Source organism: Poeciliopsis prolifica, unplaced genomic scaffold (assembly GCF_027474105.1).
Source record: "Poeciliopsis prolifica strain line A6 unplaced genomic scaffold, Auburn_PproV2 SCAFFOLD005, whole genome shotgun sequence".
In the NCBI taxonomy this organism is placed as follows: Eukaryota; Metazoa; Chordata; class Actinopteri; order Cyprinodontiformes; family Poeciliidae; genus Poeciliopsis; species Poeciliopsis prolifica.
In genome coordinates, this window is record NW_026562380.1 from 19,030,192 (window position 1) to 19,056,595 (window position 26,404).

Sequence of the window (26,404 nt, forward strand, 5' to 3'; positions counted from 1 at the left end):
GTAAATAATCAAGGTCACAAAAATCCTGCAAACACAGTTAGGAAGCCAAAGAGCAAACGGCCGATTCATGTGCAAAATACATCTGCAATGACAAACATCAGTTTTATTAACCTAGTTTTGGCATTGTCTAACTCTGAAACTATTTGCAGTGAAACTGGTCCACATGAAAGTAAATATATATATGTGAGTCATAATTTTGCAACTTTGTTCATTCTGGTTAATTATGTCACTAACATATTTTTTTCAAACAGTAAACTGCAGCTGCTTGCTGCTGGGTTCAGTACAACAATGTTAGTGAAAGCTCTGTCTATTTCCTCTTAGATAGGAATAATTCATTGATTAATAGTGGATAATAGTTGGTTAATATAGAAAATAATTGACAGTGTCATCAGCATTCTAAGGAACTCATTTTACACACGCTGGCTGAAAACGAACCAGGCTGAGAATCTGTTTCCTCAGACATTTGGCCGAGAATCCCAGCGGCCGGTGCGTTGAAATGAAGAAGCTTTTTGTAAGAAATGACTTCAGTCTGTCAGACGTCGGCCTTACCTGCTTCATGCTGCTTAGTCACGAGAACACTGTTGGCAAAAGTGTGACTTTCAAGAACGAGATAATTACAGACACTAACTAACATAATTCATTGAAGGCAAACTGCTAACGTAGCTTTAGCACTCTGACTCCATGAAGACAGATTGACGAGCCATTCTGATCCACTGATATCTTGAAAAAAAATTCTGCTTCCATTGATATTTCCTGGAAATAACTTGGGATAAATGTTACTTGCACTAAATAGTCTTAAGTGGATTAAATTGCACCTGGGAAAAGTTGTAAAAGTGTTTATTTGACACCTGATGCTAAATGATACCAGGAAGCAGAAAAGCATATGGAAAGCAAATACTGCTCAAAGTTTGGAAAGTATGGAAAACTTACCAGCACATTTTCCACAGGGCAAGTTATCATACTGACCTACAGTAGTTTTTTTTGTTTGTTTTTTTTTGCACAATGTGTCTTGAAGACTGGACTATGAGATACTGTGATGTAAAAGTGTGTGGATCGCCTCTGCGGTGCACTGCGAGATGACGTGCAATGATACTAATGACTAAGAATTCAAAGAACAGAAATCAGACCTGAACAAGTGTTGACGCGCGGTGTTCCCTTTTAAACCTGACAACGCAGAGCTCCTGCCTCAGCGCCGGGCTCTCAGAACCGTGTTTGCTTTAAGCCTTTTAGCAGAACGGAGCTCTTCAGTAAAGAAAGTGAAAACATGGAAACCAGCGACAGCTGAAGCAAACTGTCTATTTGATCCCTTTACCATAAATGCTACAGTCCAACATTTTCGCGAGTTATCACGTCAAAGCCTATCAGCGTTCTTCAACCAAAAGTATCTGAGCCTGGAATTTTATACTTTGCAAATTTCTAGTACTATTTATAGTAGTTATGTGGAAGCTGCATTTTCATGACTATTGCTTCTGGGAATTGTGAAAGCGAGGCTCTCGTGCGAGCCTTAGTGGCTTAGGAAGTCGATGCTAGCTTTGACGGTGCGTCCTGTGGACACGTCTATAGCCATGGCTCGAATCTCTGTGTCACCGAACTGCATGAGGGTCTGGATCTCGCGGCGTGGCGCTGAACTTTCTGTTCCACTGACATCTAAGCGAAGCGTCCCACACTTCCTGACCCCGGGCTCGCTGATAAACCCTGCGCTCTCCTTCTCCGAGCAATAAACATGGATCACGATCACCTGCTGGGAAGGCTTGGCTGGCGTATAGCTGCGCTTCACCATCTCACCCAGTGCCACAGATTGGTCAGCAGCAATGAAAGTGTCGAAGACGTCGGTGCACCAGCGGGTTCCGTCCTTTATCAGAAGTTTCTCCGGCGGGTGCTTGCCCTCCACGAATCGATTAAGGACACCTACCCCGTAGGTCAGGGGTGAACGACGCACTTTGATGACACTGGGGTCCAGGCCGAACAGCACGGCACCTTTCAGGATGGTTAGACCAACGTCGTGCGGGATGATGATTCTGGAGCGGCCCTGAAGCATGTTCTGGACAGCCTGTTGCAGCAGGGCGGACTCAGCAAAACCTCCAACCAGGAACAGGAACTTAATGTCACTAACTTCTGGCTTCTCAAAGAGTTCAGCTAGAGAAGGCAAGAACAATGAGCGAAATGATCAAAAAACAAAGTCAACTCATTACTGTGATGATGTTGAGTTAATTGATTCAGTGGGGAAAGCAGGTTTTTAAAGTAAATGAACGGTGGCACAGTCAGGCTTCACACTGCAGCCTGAAGTGCTTTAGGAATTGTCGGAACGTCTCCCCCCCCCAATACGGCGCCCCTGCCTGCTAATGTCAAAAACCCCCACAATTGCTGTTTCCATTAAATAAGAAATTAAATTAAAATCACACATGAATACGTTTTTTCAGCCATCAGAGGAGACATTGGCAACAAGCCCCTGAGACGTTCTGGTTTTCATCAGAAGTAATATCTGGTTGTTGAGCATGTGACTCCTGTAAAAAAACAAGTTCTTTTATGTTTTTGGATTTTTTTTTTTTAAATTCCTGTGTTTCCATTATACAAATTTATTTTTGTATTTTCAATTTGCACAATCCTACGGCTAATGGAAATGCAGCTCATGTTTACCTTGGCTAAGGAATCTACCAATGATCCCGGCACAGCGGCTTTAGGGCGTACGCTCTCGTTAGGTGGCACTTATCCGTCCTACTGTAAGAAAACTGGCCTACTGAACAAAAACTACTCAAGAGAATAATTTTGTTTCAAGAATTATTTCATAATACGCAGAACAATTCTCACAAGAGCTGCTCTGTCTAGAAATAATAGGGTTCCTAGGCAGCAACATGTGTTTTAATGTTTGATCTCATAAGTGGAGCTTACTGAGATGCTGGATGATGTGGTCTATGGTCGGTTTGAAGAGGGTATTCATTGCATCTGGACTCATCCTCAGCATCCCTTGAGATGACCATTTAACAAAGTCCACACTAAGGAGGAGAAGAAAAATCTGCTTAGTGCAAAGTCCACAGCATAGTTGAGTCAAATAAATCTTCCCTCAGGCGGAGCGCGGCAGATGTCACGGTCGGCCGGCAGGGGATGCGGGTCAACTGTCCCGTCAAATCACACAGAATAAAGCTGGTGTTGATTTTGAGTGGCTGAGGTGAAGTATAACCATAGTCATAATGCCTCCAATAATAGTAAAGAGGCAGCAATTGAGCTGGAAAACTATTTTAGTTAATATTTAAAGTCATGTACAAAGTTCTTCAGAGACTCTCACAGTTTTTCACTTGAACCCACTTTCTTTCCACAAAGACGTTTGTTCTGGCGAAAAATGAAAAAGGTACAGCAATGAAACGACAATGAAACAATAGCGGAGCTATTTAAACATATTTCTTTTTACCCTTCAAGCTATTGCTTTCAAGTCTTTTGGGAGGATGCTAAAATCTACCATTGAAGATAATTCTCGTTTCCAAAATAGAAGCAAGACTTTTATAAATCTGTGAACTATATCTCTAAGTTGAATCACTTCAGGTAAACTACTGGTGTTCTTGAATGTGTGGTTTCTCTACTGCTTGCAAACAGTTATTGTCCAAACGTTGGTGATTCATAGCTGACCCTGCAGGTATAATTTAGACAATGTGTGGATTATGAAAGCCACAATAAGTTCCATTCACCTGTGCCATCCTTTTCTGGTGTTTGAGATCTATTGAAGTCATGTGTCGTGTGAGGTCTCCATTCCAGACAAATGTTTCATTAAACACCCAAATTTATGTGAAATTTATGCCCACAATGAAAGCTTGCCAGCATCTGATCAGCGTCGTCTGTGACTCCTGCAGCGTTTCAGTTCGCACTCACTTGCTTTTGCGCAGAGCGTGGTCGACGCTGTGACCCCGGAACTTCTTGTAGTAGTCAATGAAGGAGAAAGGCAGGTTGATGTTGAGCGGGTTGGTCCTCTCCGGAGCTGCCGCTCTCTTCCGAGACTCAAACGCAATCATCAGGTCCACCCAGGCGGCCGGCCTCTTAATTTTAAACTGGTCGATAAAATCCTGGCCAAAGATCTTACAAAGCAACTTCTCAAATTCATAATCAACCCCGATAGAGCCATAAGGTCCACCTAAAGAAAAACACGGGCTAACATAAGGAATCACACAACTATAAATGTGATGACTGGCTTTAAAAGTAGCTCCGATTTACCCGAGGCCTTGTAGAGTTCCTTTAGATGTCCTTCTGGGAGACGGATTTGATGGACAGTCAGGTCCACTGTTCCTCCCCCACAGTCCATTACCACATAACGATCACCTGCAAAGAGAACAAGCAGCAATTGTTAAGTAAACCAAAGGCATTCAACTTGGATGTTCTCTATCAACATACTTCCTCAAAGGTTTGCTCCAACATACAGTGACTGCTTTTGAGTTTATTCAATTTGATGACATTCTTACTTAATCAGCCTCCATTTTAGATGTGCTTTGAGAAAATACGTTTTGTCATCAACCTTTTCATTAGTTCCATCCATGAAGCATGAATGGAACCAGTTCAGCAAATAATTATCAAGACATCTTGCATTAGTCTTAGTTAGAACTACCCTTTTTCACTGGACGTTAAATTTAGGGCATATTTTCTGTTCAACATCTTTCAAGTCAAAATGCTTGTACATTTCTTTACTATCCTCACCGAGCTCAAGCTCTTGTGAGGATTCTGGACCCAGAGCCTTGCACATGGGATGTTTGCTGTGAATGCAAAGGAATAATATCGTTCATTGTTTCCAATTCCTGGACCCGACATGCAATTTTTTAATTTTTTTTTACTAATTTTTTATTTATTTTTGTGCTTAGATCTCACTATTTTAGTTAATTTCGTTTGTTCATTTAATCTCATTGATTGTGCTTTGGACCCATTTCTTTAAATCAGTGTTTCTGTTGATTTTTATTTGCAGTTTTTTTTCTTTTCTTTCTTTTTTTTTAGTTGTCTCTACTTTGTTTATCACCTCTCCCTCAGCCTGCTCTGTGCTCCCCTGCCCAGCTGCATGTCATGTCTCCATTGTCCTCTGCCTCCACGTTCATTCAGCTGCTTTCCATTCTCATCTGATCGGCTCTGCTGGTTCCCCCTCATTTCCAATCGTTCCTCTGTGTGTTTAAGCCTTTCATTCTGCCTGGCAACTCCCTGTAACTCCCTGTAACTCACTGTAACTCACTGTAACTCACTGTAACTCACTGCAACTCACTGTAACTCACTGCAACTCACTGTAACTCACTGCAACTCACTGTAACTCACTGTAACTCACTGTAACTCACTGCAACTCACTGTAACTCACTGCAACTCACTGTAACTCACTGCAACTCACTGCAACTCACTGTAACTCACTGCAACTCACTGTAACTCACTGTAACTCACTGCAACTCACTGTAACTCACTGCAACTCACTGCAACTCACTGTAACTCACTGCAACTCACTGTAACTCACTGCAACTCACTGTAACTCACTGCAACTCACTGTAACTCACTGTAACTCACTGCAACTCACTGTAACTCACTGCAACTCACTGTAACTCACTGTAACTCACTGTAACTCACTGCAACTCACTGTAACTCACTGCAACTCACTGTAACTCACTGCAACTCACTGTAACTCACTGCAACTCACTGTAACTCACTGCAAACTCACTGTAACTCACTGCAACTCACTGCAACTCACTGTAACTCACTGCAACTCACTGTAACTCACTGCAACTCACTGCAACTCACTGTAACTCACTGTAACTCACTGTAACTCACTGCAACTCACTGTAACTCACTGTAACTCACTGTAACTCACTGTAACTCACTGTAACTCACTGCAACTCACTGTAACTCACTGCAACTCACTGTAACTCACTGTAACTCACTGTAACTCACTGTAACTCACTGTTACTCAGGGGTCTCTGGCCAGGTTTCTGGGCGTTTTCCATGTTCATGTTTGAGCTTTGTTTGGACAGTGGCCACTCCAAGTTCTTTGGTCACCTCTCAGTGTAAGAGTTTCTTTTTCATTCATTCAAAATGCCTTGTTCTCCAGCTGACGTCTCTATGCTTTAGTCCCCCAACACTGGTCCTGAAGACACACTGCTCTGTCTGTTTTAGGTGGATGATTGACTGCCCTCGTCCCCGGCCATCGGGCTCAGGGATTTTTCTGGGGGAAACCTCGAACACCGAAAAAGACGGCTCCACACCATCCAAGTTCACCCTGCTCTTGTGAAATAGGTTCCAGCTACAATTACAGGGATACTTTTAACTTGAAACTTTTATTTTTTTTATTTTTTATAAAAGCTCAGACATTTGGTATAAAGAGTGAGTATATTTGTGCTTGGGTGGTTCACATGAAAAACTTTAGGTAAATCGTATCTGGCGGAGGCAGTGTGTTTGCCGGCTAAAGATGAAATAAATTGTAACTTTATTTAACATTTCCATCAAAGAAAGAAGAAAAGAATAAGATCTCTGAAGGGGTAAATATGTGACTCTCAGTCTTCAATAGTGTCGTCTCATCTGAGTCATACCACATGCTGCTCACTGAAGACAGAGAAAATATGCCAGAAAGAGGGTAAAAATACGGAAAAACGCAAACAAATAACATGGTATTGAAATGGATGTTAGTTTCACAGAATAATCAACATGCCTTTCTGAACTGAATTGTGCAGCAGAAACTCAGTCAAGCACACTGTCCCAGAAAGAAAAAGTTAAGAGGAAGAAGAGAAAGACACTACCTTCTTCCAGTTCCGACCAAAGCTCCCCTATGACATTTTCCACCAAAAAGGTGCGGCTCTGTCGGTTGCGCCGTGCATGCTCCTTAGCTGGTTGTTAACAGAAAGAACATTTTGCAATGAGTGTCAGGAAGGCAGGAAGCTCTGCTGTGTGAGGAAGTGATGCGTACAGTGTAAAAGGAAAGCAGCAAGCTCAGGAGAACACTTTATAGGATTTAACAATATCTAGATATTATTTTCTATTATTATATGATGAAAAATGGATTATCATTTAACTCAGAACCAGCACATTTGCTTTACAGTGTTATCCTAAAATCCCTTTCTTTTGTATTTAGATTTTATTTTAAGCATATAAATCAGTATTTTTGTTGTTTGTTCTGCAGACAATAATGCACAAGAAAAACATGCTGCTCAGGTACATCCAGTTTCCTATATTATTCCATTCGATGTGCATCCATGCCCTGAGTGACGTAAAGGGGTTGAGGTCAAACAATAAAACAAGGACAACAAAAAAAAAAAACAACAACTCAATTTCGGACTTAGTAAGTTACTAAAAAAAAAAAAAGAATTTCACTAGTAAAACAACCAGAACATTTATTTTGTTCTCTAACTGAGAAGTAAAAGTGCATTGTCTGTCAGAAACCTGAATATTTTGGTATCAATCCGATATCAAGTAAATGCAAGGTGAGTATCGATACGATATTCGCCCTGCAGTGCTTTTTCTTGAAATGTCATTAATGTTGAATATTTTGGTGACAATCAGCCGGTTGATTATGATTATGATCAAATCCAGAACAAATGTTTTAGGCAAATGAAATGTTCATTTATCTAACAATATAACACAATGTGGGAGAAATAGACTAGAATAATTACCTGCGAATTTAGAAAAGAAGAATATGAGAATATCAAGTTGTTGTTTTTTTCAACATTAGCATTCCTTTTACATCATTTTATCTTTTAAGACTCACCTATTTGATACTTTGCAAAACACAAACCTTTTCGTCTCTAAAAACGGTTTAATCTCTAAGTCTGTCTGCGTTGTGAATACACTTGGGGTTCACTGTGTGGTTTCTGCAGGGGCGCCTGCAAGATGTTATCAGAGGGTACGCACAACGCCGTCACTGCATCTGACCCGCAAGAGCACAACCACATCGTGTCACACAAAACCAGCATTTTATTACATCGTCACACCAGATGTAGTAGAATGGTCACAATCCCAATAGTTGACATGGTTTTGGACAAATGTGACAGTGCTTCATTTGATTATTATTATTATTATTTTTGTTATAGTGGTTTTCTCTAGATACAATTTAAAATATACATATTTTAGCGTGTTATCTTTGGTATTGCAAGTTTTGGATGATCTCAGAAGTGTATCTGTGTGACTAAATGTTAAAACAGCACGGATCACACAAAGGAGTCTCTCTTTTTTTTTGTATAGCACTGAAACACATTTGATTGCAACAGCAATTAAGATGACAAGCAACTTTGTGCATTGATATTCTCCAAATCCAAGGGACAAAACAGCATTCATTCTTGGACTCATTCAGCCATTCTTGTGCTTTGGGTAGAAAACAAGTCTGGATATATCTGAGATCAGGAAATATGAAAAAAAAAAAAATCCACAGTGTGAGATGATGTCCATCACTGTAAGTACGGGTTTCAACATCCAGCAGAATGTGCTTTTAAAGCGATGTTTATCTCCCCGTTAGCGAAGAAGGATTTCATGTATATAATTATAAACACTGTAGTTCTCCCCCGGTATAAAAACAAACAGCATATTAAAGTTACTTGCAATAGAAATGCATTTAATGCTCAACTTAAACTCCTTAGAATCAAACATACTTTACATTTACAAAATTAAGCAGTAAGTGTTGAAATGACTTCTTATGCATGCAGACGGTTGTGCAAATGAAAGTGCTGGAACCGGAACATCTTCTATGCCAAAACCAGAAGACATCTCATAGTGATATCAGGCAGTTGACAAAGCATCCAACACTCAAAACAGCAAGTATGTATCACCAAATGAAACAATGCAATGTGACCAGAACCTGACAAAGTTTGATGGGATCACATTTTGGCTCTGGCATGACGCTATGTGGTCAGAACATGCAATACCAGCATGCAGGGCTTCCCCCCCCCCCCCCCCCCCCCCTTTTTTTTTTACAACACAATGTAAAAAAAAAACATACTGCATGTGGATGCTGTCCCCTCCCCACTGTTTGAAATAAAGTAATTGTTGAATATTTAATCCTTTGTTTGAATCACCAAATTGGACGTAAAATGCCAATTCAGTTCCTGTGACTAAAACAACCAGCGGCAGATCATTTTAGAGAAGGAGGAGGCATCATCCGTCACCAAAAAATAAATGTCACTCTTGTTTGCACATTTGCATTTAGTTATACTAATTCATAGAGAACTCACCACAAGTTTCTGGTCACACAAAAATATTTGCCAGAGTAATAAAGTAATGACTTTTATCACTGTGTACTTTTGGCAGAGGAGTATGGAGGACCATAACTGACATAATTAGAAATGAAAGCAGAAATCTATATTTTTTTGGTTTTCCTTTTCCCGACACCTGCGTTCTCATCAATAAATGTATATGTGCTGTTTCTCCTTTTCCTTATAAATGCGTTTTTGTCAAGAAATTTATATACTTTCTTTCGAAATTTATTTTTAAATGTGCTTCAGTTTTTTCAAACATGCTGGAGTTATAACACTGTTTTCTAAAAATGTGGCTAAGCTCCAGCTAAGTCCAATGTGATGCTGACCAACCAATCAGCAGAAGCTAAAGCCTGACAACTCCGCCCCTCATTTGCATTTAGACATTCCACGATGATAACACGACATGCAAAAGGGAAAAAAAATAAGAAAAAATAAGTCAAGGCACTGACAAAAGAATGCTTGTATAAGGAAAAGGCAAAACAAAAAATATAGAGTTCTGATTTTATTTTTAATCATGCCAGTATTGGTTCTCCATATAGGAGTGGTGTGGGGAGCGTTAGTGAGAAGTGAACAGTGTCAATGTGAAAGGAAGAGGAAGGTATTTGCAGTTGCTGCTTCACTTCATTTTGTTTCAAATGAGAACTGAAATTCCTTCTTGAAATATTGATATTGCATGAACATCATTTATTGAAACACTTCATACGAGGGACTCATTTCTCCAACTCGAACTGTCTGGCTGTTTATTAGTGAAAATGTAAAAACAACAAAATGAATCCAGGAGACTTCCTGGGAGTAAATGATGAACAATCACACCAGTATGAACCTGAGCTGACAACTGGATCGAGAGAAAACTCTTCAGAATCGGATTCTGATGATCAGAACCATCATGGCTGACGGGACGACACACATAGCAACCGAGCCGGGAACGTGGGATGATGAGAACGGATTACCATTCAAATGCTCTCTATTCTGTATTATTTTTATTATTATTTTTTTTTTTTTTTGGCTGGTTTGAACAATCAATCACAACATAGTGAATCATTTCGTGACCATTTTCATCCACTGTCGAAATGCTTAATGCTCATAATTCTCGGTGGAACCGTTTCGGTCACACATCTGGGGCGGCCATGAAATATGCAAAAAACACCAAAAGCATGTTTTATGATTTTCTCTTACTTGAGCTTATATAAAAAAAATTCAGGTCTCCTTTTAATCTTGAGATAAGAAAAGTCTCTTTATTTGACACTAGCAAAATCACTACATATTCATGGTAAAAATAAAACATGTTGACCTGATCCTTCAATCTGGCCGTTTTGCAGCATTCTGGGGGTAAATTTTTGAGGCACATTTAGTCTTAAACGCAATCCTTAAATGAAATAATAACTATGGATGAGCCTTTGATGTCTGGTGATATAAACTCACTGAACACCAAGCCAGCCTGACTTGATTAGAAAGACAACAGCTTGACAACGCGGAGCATTGTCCCTTTACCACGCCGAGTAAAGGGAACCTCAAAAGACGCCTGCTAAGCCCTTTGCTCCTCACTCTGCTGACCCACAAACGCGCCATAAAATTCAGCACGAAACCAGTTCATTAACTTGGTAATGGTAGAGTAGTTGTTTCTCTGCAACACACACACACACACACACACACACACACACACACACACACACACACACACACACCACACACACACACACACACACACACATTGATACTGCAATGTTTGGAGTGTACCTATCCTCCCAGATCTCTTGCTGACTCTTAACGCCACACAGTGCAGGTGCTACTAACAGAAGAGCTTTGAAATATGAGTTAAGATTGGTACATTTATTCCTTCTGTAATGTGTTTCTGTTTCTTTAAGACTTTTGTGCCAGAGGCCAATCATACAGGAAAAAGTCAGCGAGCGAACGAAGAACGACATGCAGCCTGGGTAGGGAATCAAACCCCCGACTTTAACGACTGCAGCAGCCAATGGCTTCCATTGATTCAATGGGCGATGAGGGTGCCTAGTTCATATCAATATTTCCTTCAATAATTACAAAATACAAAGAGCTCACTGATAATGTAGTATTTCAATTTTATTGCTTGAATGCGATTGTTTAATTGGTGTTGATGCTTGTATTGCGAAGCACAATCTCTTGCTACTAAGTTTTGAGAAAAGAAGCAACAGCAAGCTTCGCTGTGATGCATTCAACTTAATGAATATGATGCGTGTTCATGCAGTTTGTGTCGTTTACCTGGAGACACTGCAGAGGCGAATGGTGAGAAATGGGGAGAAAACAGTAAGTTACAAAGTCAGCTCTTATGTTGCTGTAGTAAGTCAGAGTTTTCTGCGTTGTATGTTAAAAAGAACAGGAGCCCAGAAATAAGCAGCATGGTGCTAGTCGTGGCATGCACAGCGTAAAAGCCATTAGTTGAAAAGATTTAATGTGAATGTGGACCAAAAGTACCTTGGGTCATTCCACTCCCCACATTGTCGTTGGGGCTGAAGCCGTTCTGGGTGGTTTGTGTGCCCAGGTCCACCATCTGATGGAGGCGCAGCTTACGGCAATAGATGGAGGCCGCCTCGGGCTCTAGAGCGATGATCAACTGCTCTGGGTTTTCACGTGACACCAGAGCAGACTGCAGAGAGGCAGAGAAAACAAAATGTCATTTATAATGGTCAGAAAAAAAAAACCTTCTGTCTTCTACAACATCCTGCAGAGGCTTGTTTTTCCTTTATGGACATAGTGTTGCTGCTGTTAGTCAGCTTTTTCAAGCTTAAAGACAACAAAAAAGGAAAGAACATATTTGAATGTGTGCCACAAATGTCCCATTTCAGATTTATCTTATGCTTAAAAAATATTTTGTACTAGTGAATCTGATTCATATTTAAAATTTCGCTGATTATTTTTGTTGAATGCATGTTATTTTCCCCCCATCTTTTCACTCACTCTTACAAGATTTGATGGAGTTCGTTCCAATATTTACTTAATTAAACTCAATACTACAACTACCACCACCAATAATAATAATAATGATAGTAATAATACATCAAACTTATATATAGTTTTTTTAGTCCACTCAAAGAGTCGTTACAACGAAAAGAAAAACTCTGAACACATAAACAGTTAGCTTAGCTTTCCCTCTTTTAAATCTGTCCTGTCTTTTTGGATGACTAGGAGATTCATAACTAAACACAAATAAAGTCTTATAAAAAGGGCAATCACTTAAAAAAAAAACCCAACAATTTAACAATGGTAGGCCTGGCGGGGTAACAAATAAAGCCTGGTGGCCCACCAGGCTTAAAATACATGGAGGGAAACCTTGCGGATTTCAGAAACCAAAGGAAGTGAGGAAATGCAGCTGACTGGGTAGAGTTGTTGTCCTGTGACTATGAAGTTGTAGGTTTTACTTTCTCCAGTCACAAGTTTATGTCTCGTCTTACCTGCCTGTGTTGTCCTACGTGAATGTGACTATCACGTTTTCAGTGGACAGAATAGCAAAAAGTGCTCCATAAATTGAGATGATTTAACATGTAAATCATTTTCTTGCTGTGCTTTTTCTTCCAGATTTTTGCTTCTTCAGCTGCAGTGATCACTCTTTAGAAGAGGAAGTATCAGAAAGTCTTGTACTGACTCTATTATTTCTCCATTTGCCTTCTGTGAAGAGACAATCAACTAAACCTTCCTGCAAGATGCCGAGTCAGTGCGCAAGCTGAAGCTTCGCTCTAACACCTTTCTGATCTGTTCATCGACCTGACATCCCAAATCTGGAATGGACCAGAACGAGACAGGATGAGGATCAGCTTCCTCATCTTTTCAATAAAACCCATTTATAAAAGTGAGAAGGTTTTTTTTGGGGGGGTCTTTCTGGTTGGCAATAATTGTTTCAGAGGAAAAAAATGATAAAAGACAAAAGAATGCTGCATCTCTAACTCATAAAAGTCCAACTTGATGGTGGCTGGTGGAAACTGAAACATGTCAGCACTTCCTGTCTGATTGCTTAGTGGTACTGTGTGCTCCATTTGGGGCATTCATGGGACATTAAAATTTATATTCCGGTTAATATATTGATCCTTTCGAGTAAATAAATAAACATATAAACAAGACAGTGGCACGCCTCATTAATGCCGTGAACATAGTAAGGAAAATAAGCATGTTTTCCTAGAAGCTAACTTTTCTTAATATATGTCTGAATTTGACCTAAAAAAAAAAAAAACCTTTGAGAGTCAATTCAGATGAGTCTGGACTTCAACAACAGAACATTTTTTCACAGAGCGTGAAGAAAACATTAAGATATCGTTTTCTTACTGAAAACATTAGGATGATGGTTTCAGTAAAATATTATCACATGGCTTTTTAGCCTGTTTAGCCACTTTGAGGACATGAAAGGGAAACTCATCTTTTCTGCCAAATTGTCTTAGAGCTAATGAGTCAAATTATGTATAAAAAGTATAGAAGCAGAAAAAAATATATAAACAGACACTCAACCCACCTTATAGGCTGCTTCTCTCATGAACTGCTTTGCAGGCATTTTCCAGATTGCTGGTACGGTGATTACCCATCTCACGTTGCTGTTGTCAAACTCACTGCCGGTTTGATCACTGAGCTCCTGCAGGAGAAACGCCAGGCAGAGATTAAATACAGACAACAGTTCTGTATTTGAGAAAGTGGAGTTTTACTGCTCCTGTTTTATATTTGGTGTTCTGCATGTTGCAGCAGAGGCACCGCTACTACTCAGAGCTCAGAGCAGAGGCCGGCGAAATTCTCTCTTTACAAAATATTTACATCTATAAATGTGGGGGAATTTTTCCTGCCATAATTCGAGAGCACACATTTTCAGTCTGAGAGCAGGATTATGTCTTTTGTTCTCAAAACGTTTCATACTTGTGGTTACATTTTCATTTTGAAAGCAGGACTTCATGTCTTTCTTCCCAAAACTTGTTCTGCTTGCACTCAAAACTTCTTGCGCCACAAAGGCACAGGCGCTAGAAGGAAACAAACGCACCCAGTACAACACCTTCATTCTACTGGCTGAGAGGCTGCCAGGCGATGATGCATTTTTGTTCCAAAAGCAAGCAGAGAACGCTTCGCAAGCGAGCTGAGAGTTCTGCAAGCAGAGATTTGCTTCGGTCAGACACACACACACACACACACCACACACACAACACACACACACACACACACACACACACACACACACACACACACACACACACACACACACACACACACACACACGACACACACACTCTGAGCGCAAGGAGAAGTTTTGAGCAGAAGTATCAAAAGTTTTGAGAACAAAACATTAAATCCCGCTTTCAGAATGAAAATGTGTGCTTTCAAATTATGGCAGAAAAATTCCCCCATAGGCAAATTGTTTAAACAGTCCCCAAAAATACTGCATGTCCAAGAAAAAGAAACCAATAAAATATTGCATTGATGATGTGTTTTACCTTTAACGCTTGCTCCTTAAAGAATGCGAGCGCATAGGCGAAGATGTCCAGGGCTTTCACTCGCTTTCCGTTTGCTGCGTGGATCTCAGTGTCAATGGACAGATTCTGATAAACACAAAAGAAAGAGATGGGCCTCAGTCTGCAGCCGATTCTCAGCACGTTTTCTGACGAGGTCATGTATCGTCTTTCAACGCAATAAAAATTCATAAGGTGCTCTTCTAGCGCTACTGTTTGCCAGGTACGAGATTAGCTGACGATCTATAAAGTGAAATTGACAAAGTAAGCGATGGAAACAATATGAAGAATCATTTACAGTCAAATCTAAATGTTGAATAAACAGCTGCGTCTGTTAAGAACTGACAAACCAGAGAGAGATGGTAACCGTGTTTAAATCTGTCTCTACATGAGGAATAACGGACTGCACCATGGTGAGCTGGTTTATTTTAAATAAAGATTCATCCAATGACAATTTTACACTTGTACATGAGCTTTGCAAACACCTACTTTATACACAGTTAGACTTGGTGCAGTATACTGCAAGTAAATTTAAGTGACAATCCAAAATGTTTCAGCACATATGGGAAAAGGGTTGGAGGGTTAGAGTTAGGGTTAGTGTATGGTTAGGCTGCTTGGAAAACAGTTCAATCATACGCTGACTGAAATGTGTCAACAAGCAGCTTGAACTAATCTGGTTTCCAGGTTCAAACCTACGACCCCTCCAGGCAACGAACCGGTCGCAACAGCAGGACAACAGCAGAATTGTCACCCGTGGCAAAAGACTGTGCGAAAAACATAACGCGCCCGACTAGCCAAGGTCAGCAAGTCACTGAATAACTCAACCGGCACAGCTTGAAACACGAGCGGCTGAGCTGATCAGCATTTATTGATCAGCTGCTGCAGATATCCAGCGTGTTCTCAGCCTTACCGCAGTGGTGTGAAGCTTCATTTTGAATTTCTCCAGGTACAGCCAGTGTTTGGACTCGCTAGGATCCAGATCGTGGTAGAAATCACGGGCTGCGTATCCGAAGCTGTGAAACTTTCTGTCCGGAGTCAGCAGGATGGTGGTCGGAGTCTTCTGATTGGAAACACCAGGGTCTCCGCCCTCCCAGCGCCTGAAAAGGGGGGTGAGACAGGTAATGTCATAGACATATTTATGACATCAATTTACTGTGTTGAAAGGACATAATCCAGCATGTTCCAGCACAATAGCACCTGGAATTAAGACTTTATTTAGCTATTGCAGAAAAGTAAAAAAAAAAAAAAAAAAAGAATTGGCAGAAAAAACCTAGAAATAACTGATATTTGTTAAGACATGTAACACTGACAGTGGTACAGAGTTGTGGCGTGTTTAATGTCTGGTTCAAATAGTAAGGTTTTAACTTTATAGGCTGATTTTCAAAACACACAGTGATAAAAAAAAGACAGATATCTGCAGTGTGTGGTGTCCAGCCACAGACAGATTTCACACACCAACATTCAGATGTCAGACAGGAAATCTAGACGGATCTATACTTTGCTTAAAGAAATGCATCTAATTTAAAAAATGCATCCACAGCAAACTAAAGTGCAGCCTGCTGCGGACAAAATGAGGTACTGTTGGATGCTTCGGTCGCTTTCTATATGTCCCGGACTTCAGTTCGGAAGCAGGACCACGTTCAAACCACACCTCTAATTCTCCAGGTGGCCTATTGATGCTCATCTCAGTCTGTTACGTTTCATCAACCCCACATTCCCTTAGCCTTTGGCTCTTTCATTTCATCCTCCTTCACTCATGATCTTTGTGCTGCAGGTTTCGTCTGGGGGGGTCAGGATAATGAGAAGGTCCGATTCCTGAAGACCAAACCCCCACGCAGAGTCTTCAGCTCCATCAAGCCCTCCATCATTCTCTCCAGAAAACCAAATCAAGATCATTCATTCCTTCAAAGCTCATCCTTTCATCCCTTCATCAAGAAATCTTTAAACGTGCGTCTTTGTGCCGTGGTCCTTGCCAGTGAGTTGTGTCTTGTTGATTCATCCCGCCCCCTCTCTTTACCCCACTGACTGTCTGCATTGCAGTGTTGGCCCACCTCATGGTGTGAATGCACTCAGGCTCCTTTGTGAAAGCGTAAGCATAACCGCTGGATGTCGTGCCGAAGTCGATGGCGACCACCACCACGAAGGACGGTCCGGACTGCACCTGGTCTGTGTCACTTTGCTGCACAACAAAATTTGCACAATACACAGATAACTAGACAGATGAGAAGCAAGAACATGCAGGAACTAAGAAATAAACACAAAGAAGATAAATAATACATGATAACCTGTCCTGTTTTTAGCTTTAGTTTTAACATCTTCCAGCTCCATTTTGTCACTTTTTTAACCACAGGGTGAGTGAAGGGCAAATGTTCTGGGATGTGAGACAGATAGGAGTGGAGCAGAATGGGGCCACACATGCATGAGTTGTGCACATTAGTGTGTGAGGCTCGTTGCAGTTTAATTAAATGCTGCTAATTTTTTTTTCATTCTTTCTTTCCTCAACAACTACTACTTATTAGGTGCTCCTCTAAGAAACAGATTCACACAATGTTAAGGTTATATTGGGCGTTCATGTTTAGTTTTCTCTGAGCCACAGGAGGCCGATCCTGATTGTATTTATTTATTTTGTCTTGAAAGTCTTGATAGTCCCTCTGAAAATCACTGAGGCACCTAAGTGCAAATTGAAATGTCGGCAGGCACGACATCATTTACCAGAATCTCAAACTTCGTCTTATTTGAACACATTTGGCTTCTCTTTGTCCTGTCAGCCAGAACCAGGCCAACTGGGCCGTTTTTACACCTCTTGATCACCGGCAATTGAAAGGAACGTTAATAAAAGCGACTTGCCTCGCGGTGTCCTGCAATGACACATACAAAAACAAACAGATGCATAAAATTCACCTGGATATGTGAAGGCGATAGAGGGGTGATTCCCGGGTCGCCTCCACTCTTTGACAAAGAAGGATTCGCCATCTCATCTGTGAAGGCAAACAAAGCAGATTTATTCCATGATTATACCGCACCTTCGTCGTTCCTTTCAAACCTGGTTCATTTGTAAAAAGTCATAACACGATGCTTTAAACTGGTTTATCTTGTCTACAGTCGTTCACTGCGCTCCGTGTCGGTCCATGGCTGCTGGACATGGAGTTTCCATAGATGTCCATCAGAGTGTGCATCCTTTCTGCAAAACCATTTACAGTCTTGCTTCCATCTTAGTTTTAGCACCACATGTCTGATTGAGACAGAATGGATTTTTGTTTCTGGAGTGCTGTTCCAACATTTTGTGGTCACGGCGCTTTTTGACCCACGAAGATTGATTTGGAAGAGTAAGACCCTCCATCACGACACATGGAAAAGGAGAAAAGATTGCACACACACACACACACACACACACACACACACACACACACACACACACACAGTGCAATTTGCTAAAAAAAAAAAAAAAAAAAAGAGGCTGCTTTTATTTTCAAATTGGATTGCATAAGAATGAAGAGAAATGGGTTGCGAGAGTGTGATATTTTTTAATTTATTTATTTATTGCTGTGCTTAAATATCCGCATTCCTTCTGCAAACGCCATCAAAGCTCCGAGTGCCAGTCATGAGGTCGTTCATTCTCTGGTTGCAAGCAGACTCAGAACATTAGAGTCTGCATTCAGGATTTATATCTATTTTTAATTAGAATGTTTTAATGGCAACATTGAAAATGTTTTAAAATGTGTACAAAATGCTAACCATCTCTAGGCACATTTAGAGATACGTTCTCAAATGTATCTATCAGAGTTTCCCCCAGTGTACTATAAGCCTGGCGGGCCACCAGGCTTAAAACTGGAACAGTAATCAAAGAGGAGAGGAGCGAGTCAATTTAAAATGAAAAGATTAAGCTGTTACACGGTAAGTTAGTGGTGACAGAAGATGGATATAGGTATTACAATGAGCACACACTTGGATTTTTCTTTTTTTTTGTCTTACAATAGTTGAATCTTAAATTAAACACGGCACCACACATTGTGATTCACCTCATGATGCACTTTCCAGAAACTCGAATCTGTTTTTAACACGGCCAAGTAGACACAAGCTGGAGTCGGGGGAGTTCAGAGATCAGTTTGATCTCTGAACTCTCAGGAGGGCATTTCAGAAACGCTTTGTCGGGCCCGTCCTGCCGCCAGGCTGGACGACTGTTGACAGGAGTTTCTCGGACAGCTGGTGCTGCCAGCGCAGACAAAAACCACCAGAAGCGGGCGGCTCTCTTGTTACTGACACCGAGGTCTGCGAAGCTCACTGGGTACAAAAAGGAAACATACTCTCCTAAAGCACTATGACAACATGCTCTCCACTTAAAGCGCTGAAAATGCCTGTTGCACCTGTCTTTTAAAGACAGTGACATTTCAATTCAATTGAAGATTGTCTCCCCATTTGTGACCATCATTTTCATTAGTCTGTCTTAATAGCCTTTACTAAAAGCGTTCTTTGAACACATACAATAATAATACTCCCTCAAGGTATTGTAAGTGTCTCTTAGAATTGTCTCTCAACGGGACATCATGTTATCCATCCTATTTTTTGCCTCACTCACCCTTTTCTCTGGTCCACCCCTACAGTGAGGATGAGTGGTCTGAAGATCTGTAATACACTTTGCCAAGCAATTACTCCGCAGAATTACAGACCACCTGTGGCTACACTCTATCTCGCCACCATCCAGCTTGTCTCCCTGCAGCACCAGGGTTCATTCCCAAAACCTCATTTTAAACCAGGACTTTTTATTCTCACCAATAGACCCAGCAGTCCAATCACGATAAATGCAGCATCTTCATGAATATTTCATGAGCGCCAACACGCGACCACCTCCGATACGTAGTTTACATCGATGTCACCTACTGAACACCATCCGTCACATTTCATATTTCTCACCAGCCCGTGAAAATACGTCCAAACTATTTTCGGTCTGAAAATTGTGAGAGAGTACAGTCTGCATCTGTGTTTTATTTGCAATTTAACAACGCTTGCTCATTTAAAAAAAACAAAAACAGAAAAGTGAGACAGTTGTAGTGAAAAATTTGCTTGGTAATTTTCAATCTGCAAATATGTAAAAGGACAAACTGTCCAGTGTTTTCTCTGACGTCGTTAAACTCCAGCGGTACCGGACGTGCGATCGGATTGGAGGATTTGTTTCATGGAACGCTTCAAAGATGTTTCGATTAAAAGATGTCAGACAAAAGCACAAACAACATGTCCAGAGACTTTAGAAGAAAAAACTGATCGATATGATTTACAGTTTCACAAAAACATTAAATCAATATTTTGATCAAATTGAACCATCCATCCATTACCTTTGCAGAGTGTTGAGGGGTACTGATGCTTATCTGATGCTTATGTTCTCCCTGGCCAGGCTGCCAGTCCATCGCAGCAAATTCAACCTACTTCTTTAGTCAATCTTTCACATTTGCTTCACTAAAACACATGATTATGGAAATATCTTTGGTAAAGTAATCAGTTTGCAATGCTAAAAATAACTCATGCCTAATATTTATCAACTAGTCTGGATAGAATTGTAGCTGATATATATCTGACAACTAAACTTTTCCCTTCTGTCAACCAGTACTCTGAATGTAGTTTCACATCTCCATGCTAAGTTAGATGGTCACACAATGCCTTTCGGTGAAAATGACATCACGTTTGTCAAATAGCCCGTTGGAGGGACGAATCTCAGAAAAAAAGTGAAAAAACTGTCAGAGAGAGTCTGTGGACGGCTGGTTCCTGAAGAGGTTACAATCTGAGGAAATGCCTCAGAGCTCTCTGCTGAACAATGCTTTTCCTTCCTGTCTGTCTATAATGGAAACATCTGATAACAACAGATCCAGTTTTAACCCTGCCTGGATGCTGCAACTGCTTCCTTAATTTAGGCTAGAGCATAATGGACCACAGTAGGCCTGTCACAATAGTCAATTAATCAATTAATCAAACTCTATCATTTCCATTGGCATGATTTATTGTTTCTCTATTTTCTCTCTCTCTCTTTCTACCAAAAACTGGAAGATATAAGTCTTCAGTTTGCTGTTTTGGTCCCAACTGAACCTTTTTGAAGGACAATTTTGTTCACAAAGACTTCAAAATGAATTTTATTTGTTGTTTTCTTTATTTGTTTTTAGATTTTTAAAATGTCGTCCACTTTCAGTGTCAAATGTTCAAATAATTTTACGTTTACTGATCTTTTAGAATGAGCTCCTGCATTATTATTTTGTCATTATCATCACATTACTTCAAAATGGTCTCGAAACAACAATGTTATCGTTTATCTACAGTTAAAGCAGTCTTTAAATGTCCAGTCGTCTCATGATAGTCCCAGGACTTTGTGCAAGACGAGGTCTGCTGTGCAGCGACTCATCAAGCTGCAGCGGGCATTCAGTGACTTGCATTACATAACAATGGACGGTTGCCAAGCCCCCAGAGAGACCAGCCTCACCAATTAAACTAGGTGTACACGTTTCCCCCTTTGTAGGCAAAAGGCCTCTGCTGTCGCCTCTTGTAGAAACTAACTGGAGCAAATAATATCTTCAATATTTGCAAATCGGAGTCTGAAGCTCAGGAATGTCATAATTGTTAGAGAGTCTAGTGATCTTGTGCATCATCGACGAAAAACCTTAAATGAAAGCTCAATAAAGTTGAATGGAGGCAATCAGTCAGGTCCAGCTTGGACAAAATACTCGTGAAAGACGAGTCGCTGCGTTTCTCTTTAATGTGGACAGTGCAACTTGACCAGCGACTTTGAGTTTTGGGCTTTTGTTTGTTTGTGTGTGTGTGGGAGGGGCATGCATTGTGCATGTGGTGTGTCTGTGTGAGTTTGTGAGTATCTGCCCGGGTCTCAGTACAGCATGTAGGTCCTCTCAGGGTTTCGGCACGCACCTTTCGCACACGGACCACCTGGGACCTGGTCCTCCCACTCCAGAACACGTCGCTGCCCTCCCTGCCGGGCTTCCCCCTCTCTCCCTGCATCCTCTGTTTTGTCTTTATGAAACGAACACAGAGCTAGCACCACACCTTTGTGCAGACAGCCTCCTCCATGGACAGAATGATAGTTGGTGTTCAAGTATTAATCTTCCAATCTTTCAATAACACCTGATTATCAAGTGATATTTTCAAAATTCCCGGCAACTCTCAACGGTTTCTGACTCAAAGACACGATGGGCCGCTGGACGAATGACGGCCCGAGCGCCGCAACTGGTTTTCTGGGAGAAACCTTGGTTCTTCGTTGCAGAATGTCGCTGCAAACATCAGCGGAGAGTCGATCGCAGCCGCCTGCATGGCGCTCACGTCCCGCACGAGGAACAGGAGAAGCTCATTGATTAAACGGCACATTGAACATTTGAGGGCGCGATGAGCCAGTTGAAAAGCACCCAGGGCCGCAGATGACAGCAGACATTACAGAGTCGTGTACAGGAGCTTGATGGGCAGCGTTAAGACCTTCCTCTTTGCTCTGATTGGTTGTTTCTGACCAGGAAGGCGGTGCACTTTTTTTGCAGACCTAACTGAAGCACTGGGATGATTTGTCTTCACACAGATTAACTTTCTCTTACATTACACTCTCATGACATGGTGACAGTTTAGGCAGATTTTGTAATAAATAAATCAAATTCATTGGATTTCTAAACTACCAGTTGTTTCATGCTTCAGCGCCGTGAAGTGTCGAAACGTTCAAACCCGCAGGACGTGATGCAGGACTCTGCTGCACTGAGTCACATCTCCAGTGGGACGGGCCGCATCACCAGCCTCTGCACCGTTACAGGGATGCGCCTGATCTCCTGCTGAGAGTCAGAGGCCTCAGTAGAGGACTGAACATCAGAGCATGAAGTCACAGAGATGAGCCTCGACGACAAGACATTAACACCGCAAAGCACACAGAGGCGAGGTCCTGGACGGGCCCCGGGCAGGGCCCCGCACCGACATCCCTGTCCTGCAATGCGGCAGAAATGTCGCAGGGATTTGCTAAACTCACATCCCGCGTGTGAAAAACACTGTTGTCCTTTTTATTTCCTTCTTCTTGGATCTACGCCACAACTCAGAGCAGTTTATTTATTTATTTTTACAAATCGTCACTTCGCCTCACGTTAAAAGCAGGGCTCGTGTGACGCGCAACTCCCAGTCCGGCGCGTGCAGCTGCAACCAGAGCGTCGCGGATCCGGACGGATGAATAATGTCCCGCAGAAACCGAGCACTCACCTGTTATTATGCTCTCTGTTCCCGGGTCTGTTTCGGTCATCGCGTCCCGCAGTTCCTTCCCGATCCTTCCCTCCAGCGACACCGAGCAGTTTGGGTTTGTTTCCCCCCTCCCCCCTCCGCCCCTCGGATTTGCTGACGCGCAGAACCTGAAGATCAACCGAGACGCGCCTTGGTTCAATCGGCGTTTGCTTCGGCCTCTCGTCGCTTTCTCGTTTTCAAGGGAAATGCATTCAAACACATGGGGAAAGGCTGTCGGGTCTGAGGCGAGAGTAAAGCAGGAGGAGGAGGAGGAGGAGGAGGAGGAGGAGGAAGGGGCTTCAGCAGACAGGATGTTGGAGCTCAGACTCGCTGCTGCTGCCGCTGCGCGCCCCGCCCATCCCGTTCACTCCCGTCCTGGTCAGGAATGCTGCGCCTCTGCAGGCCCCACGCTGTTGTCTCTTCCAGAGCAAGTGGCAAACTACAGAACAGTTGATCAATAGTTTAACTCAATGATTATTATTCAGAGCTAAGAATGTACAGAGGCCCCTACAGGGGACATGGAGACTTTTTTTTTATTTTTGCGGGACTTTTGCGTTACCTCGCGATAATCTGCTCATCAGTTCACAACTGAATACTGTGAGCCTTTCTTACAGCGACTGACTTTCTGCTGTAAGGTTTTCATGAGGTTTTTTTATTTACGTTAACATCTCGTTGTAAAATATCTGAAGTTTTATATCTTTTTCTTTAGGACAGAAATGCACCACAGACCCATGATGTAAACAGAAACTTTCCATAAGAGGAAAAAGAAATAATAATAATAATAATAATAATAATAATAATAATAATAATAATAATAATAATAATAATAATAATAAAATCCCAAAGTGCTTCCAAGTGATCGAGGTGGACTAATAATGTAAACTTGACTCTAACGCATCCCATCACAGGTTTAGTGAAGTTCTGTTCTTAGGAAAACCGTCGTGTCCGAGCAGGGACCAGTCTGAGGAGACTCCATTTGGATGGTGCTGCTATGAGTTTTGTTCCAGAAGAAAAGGCACATCCATCATCCCTAAAGTGTCAAGTCAAGCCCTTGACACTTTAGATATCTCACCCTGAACAGATGTGTTGATTTAAAGGCAGTAAAAGAAACCTGAGGTAGTTATTCCATCCATCCATCCATCCATCCATCCATCCATCCATCCATCCATCCATCCATCCATCCGTCCATCCATCCGTCCATCCATCCATCCATCCATCCATCCATCCATCCATCCATCCATCCATCCATCCATCCATCCATCCATCCATCCATCCATCCATTGTCTTCCATTTATGCAGGTTCTGCCTGCATAAATGGAAGCAAGGAGACCCAGATGTCCTAAGCAAGGAGACCCAGATATCCCTCTCTCCAGCCACTTGGACCAGTTCCTCCAGGGGAATCCTAAGGCATTTCTTGGCCAGTCAAGGAACATACTCAATCCATCATTTTCTGGGACTTCCTCTGGGTCTCCTCCTAGTGATACAGGCTGGGAACACCTCACCAGGAAGGCATTCATCCTAACTAGATGCCCAAGCCTCCTCAACTGGCTACTTTTGTCATGGAGAAGCAGAAGTTTTACTCTCAGTTCCTCCCAGATGACCGAGCTCCCAGCGCTATCTCTAAGCAAGAGCCCAGACATCCTGAGGAGAAAACGTATTTCAGCCACTTGTGTCTGTGATCTTATCTTTTTGGTAACTACCCAAAGTTTGCGACTTTGGGTAGGATAGATGAGGGTAGGAACATCGAGCAACCAGTGAATCGAGAGCTTCATCTTTTGCCTCAGCTCTCTCTTTACTTCAACAGATAGGTGCAGAGTCCACATCACTGCAAATGCAGCTCCAATTTGCCAATCAATCCCCCGCTTCATTTTTTCCTCATTCGTGAACAAGACCCTGAAATACAGGACTTCTGTGACCCGGATAAGGGACTCACTCCATCCTTTTCCGGGTAAAGAGCGTAGTTGGAGGCATTGATCTCATCCTGGCTGCCGATCCGGTGTTCCGTGACCTGGACGAAAACCACGCTGCTCTTCCTGAATCCGAGCACTGACTCTTTGATTAACCCTCCCCTCCAAAACTCTTGAATATACCTTACTAGGGAGGTTTAGGAATGTGATCCCCCTGTAGTTGGAATACACTCTGCAGTCCCCCGTTTTGAATAGAGGGACCACCACCCCAGTCTGCCATACCACAGGAACTGCCCGTCTGGGTTCCGGGCCGACCAGTACCTCATTGAACCTTCGCTAATGTCAGGTTCTGTGTTTTTCTGTGTTTTTAATTCCGAGTTTCTGTGTCCTGAGTCTCCTCGTTGTCCTGTCTTCCCCTTGATTGTTCCCAGGTGTGTCTTGTTCCCTTGATTACCCTCAGTGTATTTAGTCCCTCCTGTGTCCTTTGTTCCTCGTCGGGTCCTTGTCGTACTTTTGCCTTTGTCTGCCGTTTTGTGTTGTTTAGCCGCCTGTAAGACCAGTTGCTACCGGCGTTGAGCCCTGGCTTCCGCTCAGCCGTGCTGCCTGGCCGCGGACTACATTGTTGACTGTGTTTTTGTGGATAATTTTCATTAAATTACTCACCATTCACCTACCTGGGTCTCCAGCGTCTGCCTCACCACCTCACCACCACCACACTTCATGACAGCTAAACTCAATTCATCTCACTGACCAGACGTTGAAAGCATGTAGAAGAGTTATGGACAGGATGCTTTGGAGTGCGCCTGGTTCAGAAGGTCATTCAAAACGTGGGTTGAAGTGGCTCTTTTAGTCTCCTATGGAATTTTGCAATATCAAGCTATAGATATTGTTGCAGATTAGCAACAATATCTATAGCCTGAGCTATAGATCAAGCTGTAGATCTATAGCTCTACAGAGCTCAAGCCAAATGTATAGCTATATAAATTTGGCCTGAATTTTTACGTCTATTCATTTTTATTTTCTCCATATCAAACCCATTATTTTTAGCACTTTGTAGCGTCTAGGTAGCGTAATAACTAAAGATGGTTTATAACCAACAATTGTTGTGGGCTTGTTAAGTGTGAACTCCATTGTGCAAGTCACTTAGACATTAGGCGAGGCGAGGTAAGTTTATCTCTATGGCACTGTTCTCACAGCCATTTAAATTTAAAATGCTATGAAGGAAAAAAAATAAAACAGAGATGTAAAAAAAACAAAAACACAATATCAAAAACACAAAGAAAGCGTCGCTTAAAGCGTCAAATATGAGATACAATCACATGAGAGAAAGGAGTGTTAAAAGCTACTTTTGGTATTTATGAGTAAGCAGCAGGAAACCGTAATATCCTCAGTCCTGATTTGACAGACAAAACTGAATCTGTACACCTCAACTTTTTTATGGCTGGGAAGCATCACATTTAAATTCCTCCAGTTTCATACCTAGAAACTCAGTGAAAATGTCTGATGATGTGAGGTATCTATAGTTCATATCTGTTGACTAAAGTATTCATTTTCTTCAGTTTCCTGATTAACATGAAAATAAATCAGCATGTGAAGCTTTTAGCACAGAACCTAAAATTTG

At 41.8% G+C, this 26,404-nt stretch overlaps 1 protein-coding gene across 2 annotated transcripts; it reads right to left on the minus strand.

Moving 5' to 3' along the window:
* Positions 1-820: 820 nt before the first annotated feature.
* On the minus strand, positions 821-23,210 carry hspa12a (heat shock protein 12A). 2 transcript variants are annotated; one of them, XM_055029482.1, is made up of 12 exons: positions 22,859-23,210; positions 17,543-17,619; positions 16,693-16,820; positions 15,552-15,738; positions 14,627-14,731; positions 13,666-13,782; positions 11,640-11,811; positions 6,741-6,827; positions 4,201-4,305; positions 3,862-4,120; positions 2,890-2,993; positions 821-2,136 (listed from the first exon to the last, which is right to left on the minus strand). In XM_055029482.1, exons 1-12 carry the CDS (start codon positions 22,896-22,898, stop codon positions 1,505-1,507), a joined length of 2,013 nt encoding a protein of 670 aa, XP_054885457.1. In that variant the 5' UTR covers positions 22,899-23,210; the 3' UTR covers positions 821-1,504. The 2 variants fall into 2 exon arrangements, with proteins under 2 accessions (XP_054885457.1, XP_054885458.1); XM_055029483.1 differs by lacking the exon at positions 6,741-6,827.
* Positions 23,211-26,404: the final 3,194 nt, after the last annotated feature.